Source organism: Ictalurus furcatus, chromosome 5, assembly GCF_023375685.1.
Source record: "Ictalurus furcatus strain D&B chromosome 5, Billie_1.0, whole genome shotgun sequence".
Classification (NCBI taxonomy): domain Eukaryota; kingdom Metazoa; phylum Chordata; class Actinopteri; order Siluriformes; family Ictaluridae; genus Ictalurus; species Ictalurus furcatus.
In genome coordinates this window covers 30,204,278-30,226,996 of record NC_071259.1, presented here as the reverse complement: position 1 = coordinate 30,226,996, position 22,719 = coordinate 30,204,278, and the positions used below count along the sequence as shown (strand labels likewise).

Below are 22,719 nucleotides of genomic sequence, written 5' to 3'. Positions count from 1 at the left end.
TTTAAATGGTGCAAAATATTCCAGAAAAGCAGCCAATAAGAGTCCGGCGTCGGTGTGAACTCCTTTAATACTGTTTAAAAAGCATCTCGGAGGAATTCCTCAAGAAATCGGTCGAGAAAACGCCAAGAATACATTTCTGGAAATTCTCAGCAAAAAGGGCGTCTACTTTGAAGATGCTAAAATATTAAATTATTTTGATTTATTTTGGATTTTTTCGCACAACATAATTCCCATCGTTCCATTTGTGTTACTCCAGAGTTTTGATGACTTTATAATCATTATTATTATAAGATGTGAGAAAAATTTTTTAAATAAAGAATGAGTGTGTCCAAACTTTTGACCAGTAGTGTGTGTATGTGTGTGTGTGAAGATGTACTTTTTGTCAAGCTGACACAGAGACAACTGATCATCTTTTTCCACTGTATGCACTCAAATATTTTCTGCCTACTTTTTCGAGAAACTATATTGTATTCGGAATGTTGTTGGAGGACAAAAGGGCTGAATTGTTCATTACTTTAATCCATAAATGTACGTGTATGAAGACGAACCCATATTTCTCCGTATTTAAAAGAAATTTTGATAGTAGTTGTCTTCCATCAAAAATGTATGAGGCCTGCAGAAAACACCCCTATTTGTACCTTTTGTGTGTGTGTGTGTGTGTGTGTGTGTGTGTGTATGATATATATATATATATATATATATATATATATATATATATATATATATGTGTGTGTGTGTGTGTTTAAAATATTGGTGTGCCCTACTGTACTGCTTTATTTATTTGCATTTATTGTTGCCATTATAAATGTTGGCTATATTTTAGTTTGGGGGGGCTGCAACAGACAGAAAGGTTCTTCAGGAAATGACGTCATTGCTTGCTCGTATACAGCAACTTGTAACCTAATCCTATTGTTGGTGGGAATCGTTAATTTAGAAACCTTTCCTCTTAAAGTCGCTTTTTATTTTGGGTCCAAATTAGCCTATTGTTTATTATTAGTCAAGTAACTTTATATATATTTTTTCTTTACACATGCTAGACCTTTTTGTTTTAATGCTTGAGCAGTATTAATGTAAAATGTTCTGAGGTGCCATTAGCGATTATTGAAGTCTTTATGTTTACATTGTGAAGGTCCGCCATTACAGCGACACCGAGCCGCAGACACCTTGTCCTCACGCGTTCATTTATTATTTATATCCCCCCCTTACAAAGCAAAAAAAAAACCATCGCCTACCATAATTAGTGTACAAGTCGCGAATGAGCTTTGTTTGCGTGTTACCGTAATGACGCAATTACACGCGGCTGCCAATTTCCAAAAATAGAGCTCTAATCCACAAAGCTCCGGTGGAGGAGGAACGAAGACAAAATGTCGGAATCAAACACAGCAGGAGGGTGTATATACACCTCTCTATAACACAAACTAATGTCCAAGGCCTGGACTGGATTTTCAAGTGAGCAGAGGGAAAACACAAATGTTTGTAGCAACTCTCAAAAATACCTATACCTCTTGATCTATAGTTTTCAGATTGAAACAGATTTATCACGCGTACTAGAATCTGCACGAACTAGTACTAAACTGTACCGTTCCTTGTCATAGGTCGTTGGGGTGGTGCCCTCAAGAGCGTGATGAACATCTTAGTGAGGTCCATGCTGCAGAAATGTCTCCCCCTTCATATTTAATACAGACCTACCGCAATATTTATTACCCACTTCTAATCTCTGTTGTGTTATACTTCCATTTTTTTTTTTTTTTAGATAAACTGGCCTGACTCAAGTTGATTCATTTGATTGTTGAATATTTTCTAATGGTTTTTCAACATATCTATATAGACTACGCTCTGCCGCTGCATTATCAGGACGTACTGTAGCCGTTTCCCTATTTAACAGCCGGAGATCTGACCCTTAATGTGTATCTTTCACCTGGAAATATGGATATGTTGTACCGTTAAAGACGAGTTATTGTACATAAATGGATCATAATTACTCTTCGTTGTAAAGCTTTGAAGGAACATTACATGCAGCTTTTACAGGTAAAAGATTGGAAAGGTTTGCCTCAGGGTAGTAAACTGTTGTTGGTTTAATTAATATTAGGTTGATCAATTTGTCTCGAGCACAAAGGCTACAAACAAATGCCATTACTGTTTTACAATTGTGCAACAATAACCCAAAAAAAAGCCTAGACCACCTCTTAAAATCTGTATTGAGGTTCTTCAAACAACAACATTGGATGTTTAACTGTTCTAACTCTGAAAACGGGTTCTACTTGAAACTATTTCTGAAAGGGAATGATTCAAAGGGGGATGTTGTGGAATTCTATATAGAGCTTTTAAAGTCCAGAGGTACAGTCTGGAGCACAATTTATTATTCTAGACTCTAGAGGGAACCTTTTTATTATTATTATTATTATTATTATTTTAAATAAGTAGTATTTCATAAAGTCAGCAGTTTGGGGGAAAAACAAATATCTGAGGAAGAAGTTTGATTTTGGAAACGCTTTGGATATGAAGCAAGCGATTGTTAGTTTTTTTGGTATCCACTGTTAAACACAACTGTACTTGTACAATTTAATCTCGTTTAATGTCATGTTTAGGCTAATCTGTGTATCTAACATCAAATTATGTATGACCTGGTCGTTTAGAGTCGAACTTTAATGTCTAGAAAATGAGTGGTTGGTATGGTTTATGGAAACTAATTTAAAATGTTTAGCCTAGTCTATCATTGATATGTAAGTGTTACAATGACTTATTTCGCATTGCTGCTGAATTCTCAAATCTGATTGGTCAAAAGATAATGTCCAAGGTTGACCTGGATAATAATCCACTACAGGGTGGTGTGATATAGTTCAGCTTGAAGTTGATTTTTTCTCAGTAACAGTATGTCACAAATTTGATTTCTCTTCTACCATGCTAACAATTTATTTATTTTTTTTTATTAATGAATGACAGGTTGTACTTTTTATACATTTATAGTTACATTTAATGTTGTGGAACATCCGCGAATCAAGTTATGTCTTTATCTCTGTAATCTCTTACGTTTTAGCAGCTATAAACTCTCATTCCTTCACTGACTTCACATCAAATGCATAAACTCTTCGGTCCTGAAGACTTTCCTATGTGGGAAAACGCTATGCTGTGTTTGACTTGCCTTGTAAGTGATCATTTATGGGTTGGAATGACGCCATTTTCCACCCCGGGGCCTGTTCAACTTGCAAAAAAAACAAAAACATGGACGGCCTAGCCAGCTAACTGTTACTTCCTCAATCAGCGCACTGTATAATCAGTCAGTACGTTTACATGGACAACAATATTCCGATATCAACCCAATTAAGATGATACTCTGATTAAACTACTATTAAACTAGCATGTAAACAGGGATTTTTTATGACCTTAATCCGATTAAAGTCATACTCGAAGTAAACACAAATCGAATTAAGACGTGTGGAGTATTTCTATTTTAGTCGCGTTATCGACGTGCATTACAGACATGTACGCACCTTCATCACACTATTAACGTCGTGTGGAAGTTTTCACCGCATTTTGCGACAGGACACGTACACAAACGGCGGCGCTCAACCGTTTGACGGCAAACAAGAGAGCACGGCTGCGTCCCAAACCGCGTACTTACCTACTATATAGTAGGAGAAATACATGTATCTGAGCTACTATATAGTAGGTAAGTACGCGGTTTGGGACGCAGCCCACGGCTTCAAGCAGTCGTCTATTTGCACGTACAGCACGACAAATAATTAACCGCACTTGAAGCTTTCATAAAATTAAAAATAAAAACACCCAAAACTGTATACGGTCCCATAACGAAGACGAACTCTATGTCTATACGTGAAATTCTGGGGGGAACGTCGGACGGCGTGGCGTGGGGGCGTAATGACGTGTGCCGTTAATCCATCTATGTTCTATAACATGTAAAACCTGAACATGAAAGGAGTATTCTAAAAGCGACTCATGTAAACACCTTAATCACAATACTGTCTTATTCAGAATAAGATCAATAATTACATTACTGCCCTCCATGTAAACGTAGTCATTGTTATGAATTTAACGAGTGCATGTCTATGTTGTATGCTGTACTGATCTAACCGATCTAGCGGGGTGTTTTCTTTGGCTTTTACAGGCTGGAGGTTGGGAATGAAGTTCCAAATGAGTCGGTTACAAAGCGATCGTTACGAATCGCTGACAACGGAGACTCCTTCCAAACACGCCGAGCGTAATAAATAAACGTCTTTAAATGCCGTATCAACGATTATTTTTCTTTGTTAAATAACAGCACTTTTTTTTGTTTTGTTTTTTTCGATCCGTTTATTATTAGATTACGTCTTGCAAGTCCTCAGGTGTTACTATCGAAACGATAAAATATACGATAAACCTATCGTTTGAATCAACTAGTCAGAATTGCTGTTGTAGAAAATTAAACCAACACCTTCTGACCAATCAGAATGAACAATTCAACAGCCTCCTATTTTTTGTTTGTAAGTTATTAGGTGTCTGCTACATTGTTATACGATTGCATATTAAGTGTGTATAATGTTTCTAGTTGCAAACTAAGCCAGCAGTGAAGCGGTGCAATCATGCATGAAGCGTTAAGAACCAAAGATCAACGTTAACGTCATCAACAATCGATCGATCGATGTTTTGGTGTGGTTTTTTTTTTTTTCTGTTCAACGTTGTGTTGCATGAAAGTAGTCGTCGGACTTCCCCCGGTAGCTCGCACATGCTCAGTAGCGTGCGCAAAGTATCGCTAATCGAAGGAGAGACTCTGAACGGTCGGCAACGGCGGCGCGAGCTCGACGTGTTGTTTGGTAAGAGTCCATGTCCTCCTTCCTCCTCCCCCTCGCGCTATGTATTTTTTTTCCCATCGTTTCGCGACACCGAGCGATTGTGTTTGCATGGCTTTTGTTTCGCGTGCGTGTGTTTTTAAACGCGCAGCAAATAAAAATAAGAAAAAGAACGCACGCGAGCTCGAGACGGATACAGCTTTAACGAGCGCGAGACGTCGATATCGGAGAGCGATGCTTGCTTTTTTTTTTTTTTTTTCCGTGCACGCGGGGCTTGAGAAAAGAGCAGGGAGAGTTGGGATTGCAAAACGGGGGTGGGGGGGGGAGCTTCACTCCCAATGCACAACAGCGATTTCCTGTTCAACTTTGGTGCTGATGCATGGAACAAAACAGCGAGTTTTGTTGTCACTTTGTCACTCATGTTTAGATTTTAATATCAAAACAACAACAACAACAAATGCATAGCGCGTGACTCGGATTCATTGCATTTGCTTCAGAAATGTTTGCACTGAACGCTTTTTTTTTTTTTTTTTTTAAAAACAAGTCCCGAGGGTCGCCCTAGCTAGCTGACTAGAAAGTGCACAAGCTATTTCATACAATCTTTATAATTAACCTCTAATGCATTTTGCTTTTGCTTTGCTTTGTTTCGTTTTGACTCTTTTATTCCAGTGTTGCTTCCAATGAACCAAAGAGTATTTCAGTGCACAAATCTGAAATCTGAAACTTCACAACGCCTGTCTTGTTGACCCACTTAGATTAGCTAGCAAATCGCCTAGCTAAATCTAGCTGTTTACATTCCACACAAGTAGGTATAATTTACACTTCCCTACAGCAGTTTTCATCACCAGAAATCCCCCCCTCCCCCCTCCCAAAAAAAAAAAAAAAAGAGAAAAAGATGATGTTTATTGTCATGGCATCATCAAGCCATTTACACTGTATACATGTTTGTATTTTATTCATTTCCTTACAGCAAATGTGAGGGGGGCAGAAAAAAAAATTTAGTGAAGAGGATATCTTTCGTGGCATTATAATAGTGCCGTGATCTAAAACAACACACGATATTTAAAATTCATTTGATATGCCAAGAATGGAAAATGAACCGATTTATTGAATGTGCACGCACTTGTGTATTTGAGTGACTTCTGTGTATGCTTTGTAAAATAATTTACAGTTGTAGTAAAAATGAATTTCGTTTTTGCAGCTGTAATAGATGATAAAACATGGATAAAACGTAATATTTCTGAACTGTGTCGTCAAACGTTTTACTAACGCAAACGCGACGTCACACTCCTAGTCAGAAATAACGTGACGCTAGACTTTAACTGTTTGGATTTGTCACACGAGCTGTTACTATAGAAACGCTGACATATTGTAATGTAATTTTCCTGACTTAAAAAAGGAAACGGAAATGAAACGCGTTTTTGTTTGTGCAGCGATATATATATTTCCGAGTGAATTGTTTTGTATGAAATAACGTGACGCTAGACCGTGGTTTAGCCGTTTGGATTTGATTCGATGGTGAAAATCGATGTGCCATTTAAAAACAAACAAACAAACAAACAAAAAAAAATCCATATCTTATTAGTCATCGATTATGCGAAGAGTCCGTCGTTCAAGTCCCTTGAACGAGATGTTACTATAGAAACGTAGCGACAAGAGCATGACATTTTTTGTGACGTAAAAGAAAAACACAAATCGAACGCATTTTGTTTCTAATATGAAATAAACTGACGCTAGGTTTAACCATTGGGATTGGATTGGATTGGATTGGTTCTTTACGAGGTTATTGGTTTACATCCGCGTGTGGCTTCTTCGGTTACGAATCGTCCGCAAAATGACTTTGGACACGGACTAACGTTGTATGTAAACAGAATCTGTTTTGTGTTTATGTGCCGAGAAAGTAAACCAAAACGAAGACCAATTTCATTGGCTTGTCAAAGAGTTTATGTTTTGATATGCCTGCAGTGATGATGTGTATTGCTTCTGTTCGCTATTCAGTTCAGGGGTCGTCTAGTTTGATATTTGGACCTTGTAGCAGTCACATGGGGAAAGTGCATAGCGTGGTACAAAACTTACTGCCGTTGTTGTTGTTCTGTCTATTACATAAATGAGGCAATTTGCAGCATTCTACAGCTGCAAAATATACACCAAATATGGAATCATTTTATATCACCTATCACATTACAGTCCATATTGCAGTGCCATAGCTATATATATATATATATATATATATATATATATAGTGATGGCAACATTGAATAGTTGAAACCCATTTTGTTAAAGATAAATATTCTGATTATTATTATGAAACGATTTTGATTTATAAGGAAACATTTAGATATTTGACAGTACCGTTGAATCTGTTATGATGTGATAGTACGATTTGATTCAGTAGCCTCTGAACGATATGACCAACTTTTATTCAGGATCTGGAGCAGACCTACGGCTAATTCGCGAATGATGACGACGTAGAGAAGACTATTTTTAAATGTTTCAGAGTAATGGGCAAATCAGCCTGCTAGCCTATTTATACATCATTTTAAAAAATATGAATTATTATTATTATTATTTATTTTTTTACACCATCGCTTGTTTTTTCCCCGGATAAGAATCGTTTCATGAATGTTGCATCGATTAATTTCACTCGTTGCCTTTTAAATCGGTCCGTCGATCCAAATCGTCGGATCGTTACGCCGTTAATTATCGTTTTTTTTGTGTTTGTTAAATGCGTGAAAACCTCGACAGAATCTCACCAGGAGCTCTGCGATTGGTCAGCACAGTTTACACATGGCTTTGCGTATTGTAGCCTGTGCTGTGTTCTCACTACCGTACTGATCAATAATACTATAACATCAAAGGTTTCCAAACAATATATCGTGCAGTCCTTATTTTCATAAAGCAAGGATATGGCATATGGCACGGCCTTGTGATTGAGATCATATAGACCATATGTACGTTGAATTGCTTGTGGCGAAATTTGGGTAAATTGCTAAGCACGTAATGTGCAGAATATCCAAAACGCAAACAACACCAGAGCATATGATTCAAAATAGAACAAAATAAATACAATAAGACGATCCACTGTTGATGTCTGGTTAATAATAATAATAATAATAATAATAATAATACTTCCTAAGGTACGTACTGCACACGTAGGTTTCGTGATAATATATGTGGTAGCTATATTTATTCCTAAAAACTAGACCAGAATAATAAGAATAATATATGCTGTGCAGATCTGCTCTATAATCTGTAGTATTATATTATTTGATCCATATGTATAAATGTTGCTATTAGTTAAGCCGTGCAGAAGATATAATGGTGCAAAGTCGCTGAAGACCCTCGTCTGCAGAATGAAATACGTCAATACCTGCCGTTCAGGTCCTGCGTTATGTGTCAGTCGTTCGATTAAACCTCCAGCAGGTCCCGTTATGAATTGAATTGTAATAATGCTGTTAACGCAGATAAAAGTTGTATTAGTGAAAAGACAGGCGGTTGTTATGATTGCTGTTGTAAATGTAAATTGGGTTGCATGTATAAAGAGTAAATAGCTTGTAGCATGTAAGTATTATACGTTGGATAATCTGCTGTTAACCTGTACAAGTGGATTCTTAAATAGTGTCTGCTGTAATATTTTTCAAATTCGGCCTTTTTTTTTTTTTTGTGGCTGTATGGGCTTAATGCACGTATTTGGGGCAGTACGGTCTCAGATACAGTCGATGTCATGATGCTAATTTTGTACGTTACTCCTCATTGGGTGATTCTGAAATCTGGCTGTGTCCTTAATCATCTACTGATTAGGCTAGGGTTTTATATGAACAAGGCTAATTGTTTCCTCATAACAAGAGGAATAGATTTGTATAATCTTTAATCTATATTTAACAGATTGCTTTAATAAACCCTGGGCATGTAGTGTGTGTTTGTCATGGCTGGCTTTTTACATTTGCCATAGTAATGGCGCTGCGGCTGCGTTGCAGATATCGAGATGTTGGCCGCTTTTATTGGCCTCTCTGCACGTCTCTGCTCGGCTCACTGGGATACCGTCGCCGTGGCAACCGCTCTTTTTTTTTTTTTTGGTGTGTTTTTTTTTTTTTTTTTATTTTCCCCTCCTCCCCCTCGCTTCTCTAAATATTCTCCGTCACATTGCAGTCGAGCGTGTTGTGCTAGCCTCAGGCCGTGCAAAGGGACCTCTTTAGAATGAGGGCTTTCTTTTTATTGCTGCTGCCTTTCTAGCCTAGATGTGAATGTTAGGCCTAGCTATTAATTAGGCTTGCTTTGCAGGTGATTAAGAATACCAGTGAACAGCTATTGGTAACATAGTATTTTTTTTTAATAGGTTGAAGGGTTTTTAGACACATTTCCTCACATCTGATTCATTTTGTCAACAACAAAATAAAATCCGTACTAGAAGAAAATGTGGCAGCTTCAGTAGGTTCTGCCGTTTCTACTACACCAATACAGAGGAAGGAAAAGAGGCCTTAAAACCCTAGCAGAAATCCTCTGAACTGGGCAATTTAGTTAATAATTAAGCATCATTCCATATAAGTGCATTAATTTATCATCTCAGGGTCTGCCAAGTCAACTGGCATAATATTATGGTTTGAATGTAGTGAAGGAATAGAGTGCACATTGATATAAAAATAGATTATTGATGTACTTAAACTGCTTCATTTTTTCCCCCCGTGCAGCAATTCAAAATGCAGCCTGCATCTACGTATGTTGCGGTCTGAAGCCGTCACACGGTAAAACGATGTGACTCCGTCTGGCATTCAGTCTTCCTGCTATGAGCCGAGATCCGTCGGCGTGAGAGCGTGAGATTAATGGAAGGTGTGACGGAAGAGTTGAGGGAACAGTCGGAGAAAGGGCAGGATGAGATAGGACCCACTTTAGTAAACGATACGCTCCCGGTCGGGAAGGACGATCCGTCCGTCCCTACGGTCATGGATCCGGGCGAGGACGAGACGGAGCCGCCTCCCGATTGGCTGGAGCCGTTGGAGGACTGTGACGACGAGGGTGATGAAGGTGTGGAGATTGACAGGAGCAGCAAGCGAAGAAGCAGAAGGGGCAATAATACCTCGTACGTGCTTTTTTTAATTCATTCTTTTACCTGTTCTTTGTGTGTGTGTGTGTGTGTGTGTCGTTTTTTTTTTTTTTTTTTTAAATATAGTGTATTACATATCTTAAATATGTTATTGATATCATAAATAGCTTTTTTTTTTTTTTTTTTAATCTCTTAAAAAAAAATGTTCAAATCATTGTAACTGAAGTGCAGATCTGCAAGCTGAGTACACACTAAAGGTCATGCAAAGCATAATGTCAGCTCCCACCGTTTACTCGTGACAGGAGGAGACGAGGGAGGCCGTCGGTGTCTTCGAACAGCGTCTGGGTGGATTGTCCTGACCTGGGAAGTGGCTGGAAACGAAAAGTAATCTTCTGGCGTGCGGGAAAAAGTGCTACGTACTACATGAGGTAGAGTGACTCTAATTGGCCTGTTGGCCTGACTCCAACTCTTATTGGCCTGTTGGGCTAACGACACAGTCCCTCCAGGATGGAGCGATTTTTCCAATTGCAGAAATGAGCGCGAAATCCGAGCAAACTCCGTGACATTCGGAGGAGCTTGCGAATCGGGCCGAGACACGTCATGTGAAGTCGTCACAACGCGCGTTCCATTAAAGCCCTCTTTGATGTCCAGCTAAAAGGTCTCATTTACCAACTAACAATTTCGTGCAGTTGTGATTTCGGCAATTCAATGTTTTCTGCCAAAAAAAAAAAAAAAGCAAAAAAAACTCCTCAAGTTGGATCGCAAATTTTGAGGAAAAAACCCCACAGCAAAATCAAGTATTTTCAGCTGCGACAATCACGAAAAACTCCACGAAATCCTGTACGGACTGAAGACAGTATGCGCATCATACACATACCTTTTCCTCCTATTAGCCCCTGCCGCAACTTCTAATATTATGATGATGATATCCATCCATCCATCTTCTATACCGCTTAATCCTTTTCAGGGTCACGGGGAAACCCGGAGCCTATCCCAGGGAGCATCGGGCACAAGGCGGGGTACACCCTGGACAGGGTGCCAGTTTTAAATGATACATTTAGCCTAATTAGAACACACCTATTTGTTATTAACTAGTAGTTAGCATACATTCTATAAGATACAGTCACTTCTACCACAGCACTGTTGAATTCCCAAATCTCTTTGGTCAGTAGGTGTTCATTAATGTCCTTAAAACGGCAGCTCTGGAACTAGTGCGACTGCCAGGCGAATCAGACGTCGAGCTGTCCTAGTCTTTTCTACACTAACAGCTCATTCACAGGGACTTGTACGGTGGACGCTCCATATAAGCTAAGCTTGACGCAAACGTTAAAAAACCTGGCTTGTTATCGAATCAGAAACTATTTAACGTGGAAGGAGTCGCCATTGTCGATGTTTTGTAACAGTCAGAGACAAAGCGTCTTCAGGACGGCGGAGTTTACGCTTTGTGGCCCAACAAGCTGCATATTTTTTTTGTCTTATTACCTTTAAGAGGGAGAACAAAAGGAGAGGCTGGTGAGGGAACGACTGTTTATAGCTGCCATAACGTGAGTGATAACAGGAACGAACCTATTTCTCAGACATTAAGCGTTAAACTTTGATGTGTCATTGCTTTATAACTAAACATTGTAACTTAGAAAGTGAATTACGATTTAAGATTTCAGCATCCAGTGTTTTGTCATTTGAGATTACGTACTTACAGACAGAATTATTTTTTGTAAATAAGGGGAAATGATTAGGATCAGGACAGCTAAGGGGGGGGGGGGGGGAAGTACTACGGAAATACTGTATATAAAAAAACAACAACACTATTTTAGAATCAGTCTAAACATTAAGTAAAATAGAAATACCAGCAAAGTGACATGTAGTTATTCTCCTCCAAACAGATAGGACTTAGATGATGCGTCTGACGTTTTCGAGTGACTTCTTCAAGAAAACCTCTTGTCTCTCGTTCCTTTGCAGTCCCAAAGGTATCCGCTTTAGGAGTAAAGTCCAACTTGCCAAACATCTCAAAGCTGACCTGGCTCTCTTTGACTATAAAGAAGGAAAGTTTGTGGATGCTATTATCCCAAGAAAGGTAAACAGTATACATTTTTAAAAAGAAATATCCCATATATTTAAAATTATTATTATTATTATTATTATTATTATTATTATTATTATTATTTTATGTCACCCAAGGTGCATCTGTAAAATCAGCATTAGTTTCTGAAGTGTCTATGAATACATTTCCAGCTTATTAATTTACCGGAACGTTTTTGTTCCTCCCCGATAGTCGGTACTTTTATGAAGTTATTACTGAAGGTGCATTTCCACCACAGGAACCTTTTCAGAAACTCAGGGTTGATGTTTAGCTTTTCCAACAAAATCCTAAATATAGAACTCGTAAGGATTTTTCCTTTTGTTTCTTCATAGTAAGGATTTGTGTAGAACGCTATAGCAGAGTGTTTCCCTGTCAGAGCGGGTGTGTAGGACTCTTCAAAGAACCCTTTTTCTCCCCTAAATGTGTGTTCCAGTTCCTACGTTTACAGGAGCGGTAAGTTATAAACTTAGCTGCGCTTTTTTTTTTTTAATCATGCAGTTTGAGTCACTTCGTTATTCCACGTAATAGCCGCGGCCCCTGCGTTACAGCAGAAAGGAAAACAGGAACTCATCCAGGAACCTTTCTAGTTCTTCTTTGAAGATATTTCCACGGCTTAAAGAGGATCCTGTAGAGAGATTTAAGATAAGACAAAGAGAATGTAGTGAATGCGTCTTTGTGTAAATGTATATTTATTTGGTCCTGGTTTGGGCCCACTCTAGACCCTGTGCCATTCTCAGCTTTTTACTGTCTGTGCTTTCTCCAGCGCCGAAAAGTCCGTGTGAAAGAAGAAACCAGACGCTCCAGTCTTTCTTCCTCCAGAGCCACTACTCCAGACCTGGACAAAGCTCGCACCTTGGAAAACCTAGCCACGCCTCCTCAGAACGGGCCTCTCAGTCCTCAGAGACCCCAACTCATCCCTATAACTCCGTCCACCTCTCCAACTCTAAAGACCTCCTACAGAAGCCCTCCAGAGCTTACTCGCGTCTCCCCCACCATTCTCCAGCAGCCCAGCCCTTCGCCCTCGCTCAAACTGGATGATCTCTCAGTTCAAAACAACTCGGTATCTCAGTCCTGGCTCCAGTCCTCTCTGGCCCCTGTCAGCCCCACCAAAACCCCTGAGAGTGACTTCCCCACGTACCCAAATGGCCAGAGTGCCGCGAAAGACTCCCCGTACCTCCACCCACACCCTCAGACACAGCTGGCTCTGGACCCTGAAGGAGGAATGCAGGATCATGGCCTCCCTCCTCTCGAGTGAGTATAAACTGCAGCACGCTTTGCTCGCCATGACAAAATGCCAACATGATGCCGATGTTTGGTAGAAATTCCCAAAGAGCTAGTGTGTACCTTCTCAAGACTTTAGGTTTGCTGCTGTTTGTTGACTCGTAGCATTTGCAAGGGATTAATGCTGTAAGAGATTGAAAGAAAATTCAAGAATTTGCCTTTGTGTCACAATTATTTAATTATATACTCCTACTATTACTACTACTAATAATAATAATAACTCAGGAGCTCAGTATGCGGTGCCGAAGCTAAACCGCTCAGAATGTTTCAACATTTTCAGACATTTGAGTGTCGTTTATCAATCATTATTTATTATTATAATTATTAATAAACTGTTATTCATTGCTCAGGGCTACATGCTAACGTGGCTACATACTTTCGTATCAGGAATATTCCGATTCAGAACTATGATAATAAGCAGTAGGGTAGACGAGGATGGAGGGAGGGATCGGCGGATGCCGATCGAGGCAATACAGGAGGAAAGATGAAAGGATAGTAAGCAGGCTAAAGAGGAGGATAGATGGAGGGATGGTGAGTGGGCTGATGGGGGGGGAAAAATGGGTGAAAGGAAGGACGCTGAGCAGACTGATCGAGTTGGGAAGTGGGAGGGAGGGAAGGTGAACCGGGCTCCAAAGGAGGAGGACAGAAAAATGGACGGATAGTGAGCAGGGCAATAGACATGGATGGATGGATGGATGGATGGAGGGAAGCAAGAGAAGTAGGCAGGAAGTGGAGAATGGATGGATGTAGAGCAGGCTTTTTGAGGAGGAAGAAGGAAGGGATGGTGAACAGTTCAGTAGAGGATAAGGGGTCAGTAGGACGCAGTTTTATTTTTGGAAACCCTTTCCATATGATCAGCAAACCAGTTTGTTTTAGCAAAGTGTTGTAGTAAATTTATTGTTTGTTTTTCTTTGCGTGAAACTTGACTATATCTTCTTTTTTTTCCTTTTTTTTTTATTTATTACAGAGGCTGTGCAAACTGTGGCTGTAAATACACTGGGATGGGTAGTGGGAAGCATCTGCTGTGTCCCAAATGCAGACGTGTGTGAATATTTTCTGGCGTGTTTTTGTTTTTTTTTGTTTTTTGTTTTTTTTTACTTTTCATGATTTCAATACATAAGAGTGAATAAACCCATTTTATTTTGTGTTGTTTTTTTTTTTCCAGCAAGGAGAAATCAACATCCTCATATTGTCTTCAGGAAGGTAAATGTTTTATACGTTTACTCGAACCTTCCTTTTCTGTCTCTGTGGATTTTCTGGTCTTGTTGTGGGATTGTTCTGTTGAGAGCGGGGGAGAACTTGACTCGTGTTGTGGTGAAAAAAGATGAACTGGATTCAAATGTATGCAAATTAGAAGCGACAGCCACATGGGAAGATGTCCTTTGTCCCTCGGGTCTAGTGAGGGGCCTGGCACGGTTTAATAGTCCATAGACATGCAGAATAGGACTGTCCGAAATGTCTGTTTGCTAAAACTATGATGATTAATAATGTAGACCTGTGCATTGTTTGGAACTCATCAGAGAAGTTATTTTTCTTCCACTGTTTTGTAAAATTGTTTGGTCTCGTGCATCTTCGCCGAGCTTCTACACCTACTGAAAGTTTCAAGCTTTCTTCAATGGTTTATTCCCAGCCCGGGAAAATATGCATGGCGTCCCCGGAGCCGAGCAGTCGTAATCCAAGATGCTGTTGTCTGACTGAAAATGAAGCTCTGCGTGGATAGTTCCCTCTGCCATGCGCCATTCGAACCGTGCGGCCACGTGGGGACAGGTGTGCTGTTACTAACGCGCGTTTTCGACACGGAGAATGAATGGGGGAAATAAAACCCGGGTGTCGCAGCACGTGCGCGTATCACGTATCCTCTCGTATGTCTTGGGGAGCAATAATGTGGAATTTTGGACTTCCCAAAAAAAGTGCTTTGTGTCGATGAGTCTGTCTGTCCTTGCTATGATGTTTTAATGTTTTGTTTTTGTTAAATATGATGTGTTTTTTCTCAAGGTGGGACAAGATAGGTGGATTCTGGGAAACACCAAAAACGACAATTCCCTTGTAAGTATACTTCACTGTGAAAACGGATAGTTCATTTAACTCAAAAAATTTGCGGAAACTAATTACCTCAAAACTTTGAAGTTGATGAATCAATTTCTTTAAGCCAAATGCACTTAAATGTAACAAGTTTGAGTTCAATTTTTTGGTTATAATCCGTTTTTTTGGTATAAATCCGGTTTTACAGTGTTGGAAGTGTTGTTGTTTCTAGTGTTTTAAAAATAAAGAAAGACAAAGATCTGGTTGTTGTCATGGGAATCTGAGAAACGAGAGAGTTTGTTTGTTTGTTTTCTTTTCCAGAAAAAGAAGATACCTCAGTTAGGGAAGAGACGCCATCCTTCTGTGAGTACAAAAGCAAAGCATCAGCTCCAGTTTCACACCGCGTTAAGTCTTATTCTGGCAGAAGACAAAGGTTCACTTTTGCTGGTGGGTTATGAATGTTTTGTGTGACTTGCAGCGGTCTCTCAGATTGATGGCTCAACAGGAAAAAGAAAAGGAAGTGATTAAGAAGGTGAGATTTTTTTTGTTGCTTTAGACCCAGTTAAACAGACAAAGCTGATATTAAGTACTTAATATAAAGCGTGCTCTGATAGGATAACAATAGACTGTGGTACTGTAATTGTTGCATCATACTACAGAAAAATGCATAATAAAAGGCAATATGTTCATTTAGGAAGTGCAGCAGGACAGTGACGACGACGACGACGGGCCCGATGCTGGACCCGATGATGATGATGATGTGAGTCTTTTGTTACACTACCGCCACCTGTCGTAGTATTTTTTTTCACAGTCTATTATGTTGTCCCCTTCCTCTCTCTCCATTCTTCTTTCCGGTTAGTACGGTCCAAGGAAACGCAAACGGCGAATGTGCGGTCAGTGTAAAGCTTGCCTTCGTAACGAGAACTGCGGAAAATGCGATTTTTGCCTGGACAAGACCAGATACGGTGGCCCGAACAAGCTGAGGCAGAAATGTCGGTTTCGTCAGTGTCAGGTTCGGTCCCGCCTTCAGGTAAACGCCGCTTTATAATTATAACCGGCTGCGTCCGTTCAGGACCTACGTGCAGCATTTATTTAATGGAGATTTATATAGTCATGAATTTAGTCACGCTGAGTAAAACGCTAGCGTGTTCCTGTGTCCGTCTCCGTTGATTCCTTAATTACAACGCCGAATTGTTTAGCTCTCGAACGTCTGATCTCTATCTCGAGGGCATATCTGTTTTTCATTCTCAGACAGGGTCACTTAAATACGCCAGATCTGTCGGCTTGGCGGACTCGGGACAAGGTGAGCCGAGCCCCCGGAAGCACGGCAGACGCTGGGGGAGGCGTAAAATGAAGCGTCGCTCGAGAAGCAACACGTACTGTACGGACGATGAAAACGATGACGAGGGCAAACACGGAGGAGGCAGGCGTTCGGTCAGGAAAGGACGAAAGGGCAGGCCGAGGAAATATGTGCGGCGTCTTAAACGTGTGAAGGATGAGGAAGAGGATAAGGTGTCGGATCCAGAGATCGAGGACGGAGGACCAGGCGATCTGGAGCAGGTGAGCAAAACGTGTTAGACCAGTTGACCTGGGAGCAGCTATAATTTGTGGCACAGAGGTTTCTGTTTGATTCTGTACTTGACTCTGTAGAAGGATCATGGGAAAATGACAGATGGGATTGTCGTTGCACTTTCTCTTTCTTTCACTGGCTACTAAAGGCTTAAATCAGTGGTTCACAACTGGTCTTGCCTCAGAACCCGCATTTGTCCTTTAACTTATCACAGAACGCTGGGACGTGACACAAAAAGTTTTTAAAACCGAATCGTACACGAATGAATCCAAAACATCGCAAAACGCCGATGTAGTCGACTAGAGGCAGCAATAATACGGTGATGTTTCCAAATCAGTATACGCCCGCCCGGAATTTAAATCACATTATACCACAGCGGTGTTGAATTCTCAAATCTGATTAATCAGAAAGCGTCGATTCATTTTCTATAACAGCAGCTCTGCCAGTGCTGCAAGGTTTAGATTAATGCATTCGTTCTAATATCTTAATGATAATGAGTCTTCATTTGTCACATTTACGTTTACATGTATTCATTTAGCGGACGCTTTTATCCAAAGCGACTTACAAATGAGGAAATACACGCAAAGCGATATATCAAGCGGAGAACAATACAAGTAGTGCTACCGTACAAGATCTTTAACTGAGTTCCAGAAGAGGCGAAATGCGCAGAGTCGAGGCGTAAGAGCCAGAGTAAGGTGTTTTTTAAAAAAATTTTTTTTTTTTTGTTAGGGGTTAGTTAACAGCTTTAGCTGTTTTTTGAAGATGGTGAGTCTGCGGTCCGGATTGAGGTTGGAAGTTCATTCCACCGCTGAGGGAGAGTTAGTGTGAAGGTTCTGGAAAGAGACATTGAGCCACGCTGAGTAGGCGCTACTCAGTAAGCGTCGGTCGTTAATCGATCGCAGATCGCGTGAGGGAACGTAAGCCTTCAGGAGAGTGTTGAGGTAGGAGGGTGCTGTTCCAGACAAGGCCTTGAATTTGATACGGGCGGCGACAGGAAGCCAGTGGAGGGAGGTGAAGGGGGGTGTGACTCGGGTTCTTTTGGGCTGGTTGAACACGAGGCGTGCTGCTGCATTCTGAATCATCTGAAGGGGTTCGATGGAGCTGGCCGGGAGGCCCGAGATGAGTCGTTACAGCATATACTGCATATATTCTTTCCTTCGCATACGCCAGCGTCCGTATTTTGTCCGTTTAAGACTTTGAGGTTTTGCAATTTTGTTTCTCGGAAATACGACAAGCTGGATTTTTTTCCCCTGTCTTCTTAACTTCAAGCGAGAGAGGGGGGGAAAAAAAAAGAGAGAGGACATGACTGTTTATAATACTGCTATAACTTACATCTTACGTGATAATACATGCGTAACGTTTTTCATGGACGTTCCACAGCATTCAGAGTAACTAGAAATGGATAAAAAGTAAATAAATAAGAAACTGTCCGTGATACCAAGCCGCTGTGGTATAAGAGGAATACGACACTTTAGGACGTGGTGCTATTGGAAAATAACGAGCTTCTTGTTGGTAACGTGGAAATATCACACCACCTTCTTGATTATTTTCCTATAACAACATTGTGTTTTATTCCTTACATAATATTTTTTTTTAAAAACAACGTAATTTACGTTAAGCTTAATTTACAGATCGCTTCTTATTAAGTCCCAGTGTTGTGTTCGGAACTAGTAGGAAAGCTGGGCACGTTTTGTTTCTGACCTTCGGACATCACGTTGGTGTTTGTTATTAACTCGCCCAACACAGCACACCGTGCCCCTCTGTAAGAAGAAAACGTGTTTAATACGTGTTCGTTCACATAACGTTTCTGTCTCAAGGTCACAGTGAGAAAAGATTCCAAGCTCATGTCATTTGTACGTTCGACCTGTGTGTCGGTATTCAACGGTGAAGCTGTATCAGATGGCTTCCGAAATTAAAGTGCGCCGTGAAAAGTTGTGCAAACGGATAAAAACATGACGAGTTCATTCCACCCGTTTGGAACCACTGGCTTAGATGGTGAACTGCTTATGCTCACGCTTGCTCCTGTTCTGACAGGACCCATTTGTGGTGTGTGATGATGGCAGCAGTGGTTTTTACGAGTCTGAAGAGTTCTTCTCAAACAACTACATTCAGGTTAGACACACCTGCTGATCGATTTAGAGCAGGGCTCAGCAGTTAAGATCTCGCAGTGGGCCGTTTGTATTTACCGCAACGGGGTTTCGTGGGTTGATCGGGCCTGCTTCACATAGCCTGCCGTTTTACACTGAACATGCAGAACATATTTGAATATATATTACGCATTCGCAAAAACAGGTATTAAAATCTATAATCCTGGTATGGTTTTGTAATTTAACCATAACCTTCAACTTGTTCACTTTTGGAGTTCACCATATGTCCAGTAGATGGCAGCATACTATTAGGCTAGTCCACACTCCCAACTCACTACTGACAAATTTCTGTATATATCGCCGTCATACCACATCATGCCATCGGCCGCTCTATGAATGATGGTCCCCAATACATCCGGAGCTCTTTCTCCGTCGTGTTACGCTGTGAACTTGAAATGAGTTTTGCACGCAACATTTCATCGGTACAGGAAGCCTGGGATGTGAATCACCTGACCTGCATGTAAAAACGAAAGCTTCCTGTCTCCTGGACGAAGTCTTCTTTAGAACCAGTTAATAAATGTATGGCAAATACTATCATATAGTAATGTTGTTTTATGGATGTTAGAGTTAGAGGGTGGCTGACGTGGGAAAAATATAATATCGCAATGCCGTATTTTAGCATGGCTGCAGTTACCGAGGTTAATATACAAACGGAACATATTAGCACCCGATATAAAATTTCAAATGAAAATAATATGACAAAGAATTGTCTTTAAAAAAAAAAAAAAAATGGTTTAAATTGAAGCAAAGTGAAAAGTTACAACCAGTCAGTTTGCTATGCTGATTCGTTTGATGTTGTCGAAGTCTTAATGATACCAGTGATGCGCTTAGGAAAGTGCCTTATGACCTAATTTATTCAGCGATAGTATTACATCATGACGTATCCCAACTCCTAACGGATCTCCGTAAACTATTTTGTCTTTGTGTTTCCGGTTTAGAATGGTGCTGACCTTGACGTTCTCAGGAGCACTGGACATCAGCCAGTGGAGGTGGAATACACTGAGCTTCCTCAGGGCCCAGTAAGTTCCCTGTCTTGAGATCACTCTGACGCTTAGCGGTCTCGAAGATATGTTCTTCGTAGAACTGACACATTCTTCGTAGAACTGCTCCTGCGTTTCCGGTTCTGTTACCTACAAAAAAAAAGTATTGAAAAGGATTAAAATAGAAGTATTTTACAGTCGACGTCTACAAGAGCTCTCGAAGATGAACGTCCATGACGTTCATCTTATATGCAAGGATATTTGCAAAGCCACTTCTAGCAAGCTGAACAAAGGTTTCAAACTGTATGCCGTATGCTTCGTTTTATGTATGTGTGTATATGTATATATGCAAATATGCAAACAGCTACGTGTTAGGGAATTACCTATTTTACATACACTACCGGTCAAAAGTTTGTGGACACTCGACTGAAATGTTTCTCACGACCTTAAAAAGCTTTTGATCTGAAGCTGTGTGATTTAAATGTTTGAAATCGGTGTCGTAGACCAAAATATCATCGTACAAACATATTCATTTCTTTCATTAGAAAACGAACATTATGTTTACCGAAAACAATAATTTTTTTTAAACGGACGACTCGGAGTGAAATATTCCAGAAAAGCAGCCGATAAGAGTCCGGCGTCGGTGTGAACTCCTTTAATACTGTTTAAAAAGCATCACAGGGAAATTCCTCAAGAAATCGCTCGAGAAAACGCCAAGAATACATTTCTGGAAATTCTAGGCGAAAAGGGGAGTCTACATTGAAGATGCTAAAACGTTCAATTATTTTGATTTCTTTTGGATTTTTTTTATCGCAACGTAATTCCCATAGTTCCATTTGTGTTACTCCAGAGTTTTGATGACTTTATTATTATTATTATTATTATTGTTATTATTATTATTATTATTATTATTATTCTAAAATGTGGGGAAAAATTCAAAATAAATAAAGAATGAATGTGTTTAAACTTTTGACTGGTAGTGTACAGCTACAGAAAATACGTTATACAAATATAGGCATAATGCATAATAGAGAAACCTGAAGGACGTCTCACTGTAAATAATTTTGGGAACTCCCTCCCAATTCAATGCTACGGTTATTTTGTGTAGATTCAAAAAATTTGTCTGTGTCTCTGTAGCAATTGGTGTACACCTTACCAGGGCTTCCTGATGGCTCTCAGCTGCTGAGCTCAGTCCTGCCTAACGGTGTTCCACTTCAGCTGAGTGCTGTGCCAGGCACACACGTGCCCCTGATGCTGGAAGATGTGCCGGGCAAAGCTGCCCCTCAGCAACACTCGGAGGTCCTGACCAGCAACGGCACGTCCCTGCAGCTCAGTGATTTTCTGAGGAATCATGGATTGGAGCTAGTCGAGGTGGATACAACCATCCCACATATCCTTCCAGCTCTTCCTAGCCATGAACCAGAGCGCCAGGGTGAACCGGCGACTCTGGATGCATCGCCTGAGGTGAGGCACAGCTCGCTAATCTTTCATTAGGATTCCATACACGGTATCTAAACGCAGCGTGCAAGTACATGCCTCCAAGAGGGAGAGATGGGAATTTATAGGAAGTTAGCTGGAGTTTCACGTACCATCTTTCTTCCAAACTGCGGTTATTTCTTAACTCTATTGGTATTACGGTATATACACTAGGCTTGGACTAGCCAATAGCTATGATAACATTCAGCCTTATAATTAATAATAATAATAATAATCTGACTACTATCTTAACCAGAAGAAAACTGTATTTATTCAGCCTAATTGAGATAAACTGATCGAGACAGGTCCCAATTAAATTTCCGAATAATATGCTTAACAATCCGTTAAATGGAAGAATTGTTGCTAAGTAAACCGAAATACATGGAGTATGATTTGCTAAGATGTGAAACAACGTTAGCTTTTGAAAGCTTCTGCAGGTTATACGCATATGCACATAGCCCCTGTATTTTTATTTTGTTATTTTGTTTTCGCACCATGGCCTCGGATACACGTCGATAGAAATACACTGCATGACCAACTCAAGCCCGACATTTTGTTCACACAGATCTACAGCCTTCCGGACTCTACTGAGAGTTCCTCGGTCCGGGACTCGGGACTGCTGGAGCTGCTGACTTCTCTACGCCGCACCATTCTCCCTGCTCACTGGGTGGGGGTGATGGCTAATGGGCCAATCCTGCAGCTCTTCCAGTGTTCCAAGCTCTCGCCCATGGCTGACACGGTGCTGCAGATCGAGCCGGGCTTCCTCTACCAGATCAGCGTGCAGAACCAGCCGCTGCTCCCGACGCACGCCTTGTACGAACGCCATCCGGCCCGCCTTACGTCCGTCAGCCAAGTAGTGACCCTGCTGCTCGACCTGGAGGAGCTGAACGTGTGTCAGGGCTACCAGAGCTTTGAGGCGAACTCGCAGCGTGAGCCACTGCTCTGTGCGCGTGCCGCGTTGTGCCAGCTGCTCGTCCCGCAGGATGAGGACTGCTGCGATAAATGCCAGGAGTGCAACCCTGTCATAACGAGCTAGTGCACGAAGCTCGGTGAAAGTCTGTGATCAAACAGGGGAGATCTGAAAGTCGTTACACTTCACTGGTTTATTGTTAAGTGTGTAAAGTCAATACGATCATCCTACGTTAGAACCTTACCAATGCAGGGGGTTTGTGTTGATGTGTAAACGTTGCCGAAAATCCAGGTAGTAAACCTATTTTAAAGGACGACTCGGATGTTTTCCAACCTAATCTCTATACAAAGAAATCTGTAGCGTATGCGTGATTCCCACAGGCCAAATTTTCGACACGATTCCCTGTATTGAGAGAAAGAACAGAA

General features: G+C 40.7%; 1 protein-coding gene across 2 annotated transcripts; it reads left to right on the top strand.

Annotated features, from left to right (window-relative positions):
- Positions 1 to 3,373: 3,373 nt before the first annotated feature.
- On the top strand, positions 3,374 to 22,494 carry mbd1a (methyl-CpG binding domain protein 1a). 2 transcript variants are annotated; one of them, XM_053625697.1, is made up of 17 exons: positions 3,374 to 4,811; positions 9,476 to 9,864; positions 10,131 to 10,256; positions 11,788 to 11,902; positions 12,672 to 13,159; positions 14,157 to 14,230; positions 14,355 to 14,392; positions 15,185 to 15,235; positions 15,533 to 15,574; positions 15,690 to 15,743; positions 15,906 to 15,971; positions 16,071 to 16,241; positions 16,463 to 16,771; positions 18,816 to 18,893; positions 19,867 to 19,947; positions 21,046 to 21,372; positions 21,950 to 22,494. In XM_053625697.1, exons 2-17 carry the CDS (start codon positions 9,608 to 9,610, stop codon positions 22,418 to 22,420), a joined length of 2,748 nt encoding a protein of 915 aa, XP_053481672.1. In that variant the 5' UTR covers positions 3,374 to 4,811; positions 9,476 to 9,607; the 3' UTR covers positions 22,421 to 22,494. The 2 variants fall into 2 exon arrangements, with proteins under 2 accessions (XP_053481672.1, XP_053481673.1); XM_053625698.1 differs by lacking the exon at positions 18,816 to 18,893 and having other exon boundaries at positions 3,375 to 4,811.
- Positions 22,495 to 22,719: the final 225 nt, after the last annotated feature.

Excerpts from the sequence above, each read along its gene's own strand:
- mbd1a (XM_053625697.1), top strand. The coding sequence starts at position 9,608 with ATGGAAGGTGTGACGGAAGAGTTGAGGGAACAGTCGGAGAAAGGGCAG. Across the intron at positions 11,903-12,671 it reads ATGCTATTATCCCAAGAAAG|CGCCGAAAAGTCCGTGTGAA; the intron begins GTAAACAGTATA and ends TGCTTTCTCCAG. Across the intron at positions 16,772-18,815 it reads GACCAGGCGATCTGGAGCAG|GACCCATTTGTGGTGTGTGA; the intron begins GTGAGCAAAACG and ends CTGTTCTGACAG.